Below are 1,399 nucleotides of genomic sequence, written 5' to 3'. Positions count from 1 at the left end.
AAAAATCTTCACAACTGGACCAATAAGCAACATCATGATAAATGGAGAAAAGACTGAAGTTGTTAAGGATTTCGTTTTACTTGGATCCTCAATGCCCGTGGAAACAGCAGTCAAGAAATCAAATGGCATATTGCACTGGGCAAATCTGCTGCAAAAGACCTGTTTAAAGTATTAAAAACCAAAGATGTCACTTTAAAGGCTAAGGTGTGCCTGACCCAAGACATGGTGTTTTCAATCACCTCATATGCATGCGAAAGCTGGACAATAAGGAAGACCAAAGAATTGATGCCTTCGAATTATGGTGTATTGAATATACCATGGCATGCCAGAAAAATCAACAAATCTTTCTTGGAAGAAGTACAGTCAGAATGTTCCTTAGAAGGAAGGGTGGTGAGACTTTGTCTCACATACTTTGGACATGTTATCAGGAAGGACCAGCCCCTGGAGAAGGACACCATGCTTGGTAAAGTAGAGGGTCATCGAAAAAGAGGAAGACCCTTAACAAGATGAACGGACACAATGGCTGCAACAATGGGCTTAAGCATAAAAATGATTATGAAGATAGCGCAGGACCAGGCAGTGTTTCGTTCTGTTGTACACAGGGTCTCTATGAGTTGGAACCGACTCGACGGCACCTAACAATAACAACACAGACAAGGAAATAGGGTAGAAGTAGGATGGGGACACAGATCTGTCTGCTACCTCAGCTTTAGCGTCCTGTCTGGGAGTGGTTTAAGGTTATATTTGTCATGTAGTTGTGGACTCCATGCCTAACTCCAGAAATGAGGGACAGCAATAATGTCACAAGAGCCCAAATATAGGGTCCTTCCCAACCCCCACCCTCCTGTGACATGGACCAACACACAATGGCTGCTGCTGCCACAGCATGTGCACATACAGTAAGGGCCCCAAACACAGGTTCTCTCTAAAATGAGTTCCCCTTACCCTGTTTTCTTCTAGTAATGCCAAGGGCTTGTTGATGCTGTTGACAAACTTGTTGACATGCTCAAAGTGCTTTGTCATCTCTGTGGCTAGGACCATGTCAATAATACCCTGGCGCAGCATCCGATAGTCATTCCTGTTTCAGACGACAAATGAGAGGCTGCTACAGATGACTGATCCAGACAGACAGGTACTCCTGAAAACAACCTGTTACCTAGGATATGTGTACACTGAAGTTAAAATTCTAATGTCACTGGAAGTCACAGGGCATACTTTAAAGGATACTGTGGCAGTTATGGGTTAGCATCTAGATCATTTAGCAAGGGGAACCTGATCAGAAGTTAAAATCAGAACCTCATGGGCAAGTCTTTATAGATGTAGTGTTTACACTGTTGTCACTGTGTAGTATAGCGCATATAAAAAACCAAAACCCAAACCTACTGCCATTGAGTTGATT

General features: G+C 43.1%; 1 protein-coding gene across 2 annotated transcripts in view; it reads right to left on the bottom strand.

Moving 5' to 3' along the window:
• Positions 1 to 1,399, bottom strand: part of PDE8A (phosphodiesterase 8A) — a 166,612-nt gene that overhangs the window by 15,536 nt on the left and 149,677 nt on the right. For both annotated transcript variants that reach the window (XM_004370662.2, XM_023725970.1), the window contains exon 19: positions 946 to 1,078. In XM_004370662.2, the coding sequence (XP_004370719.2) occupies positions 946 to 1,078 (133 nt within the window). The remainder of the gene's footprint in view (positions 1 to 945; positions 1,079 to 1,399) is intronic.

This window comes from Trichechus manatus, unplaced genomic scaffold, assembly GCF_000243295.1.
Source record: "Trichechus manatus latirostris isolate Lorelei unplaced genomic scaffold, TriManLat1.0 scaffold00009, whole genome shotgun sequence".
NCBI lineage: Eukaryota > Metazoa > Chordata > Mammalia > Sirenia > Trichechidae > Trichechus > Trichechus manatus.
This window is presented reverse-complemented; position numbering and strand designations above follow the sequence as displayed.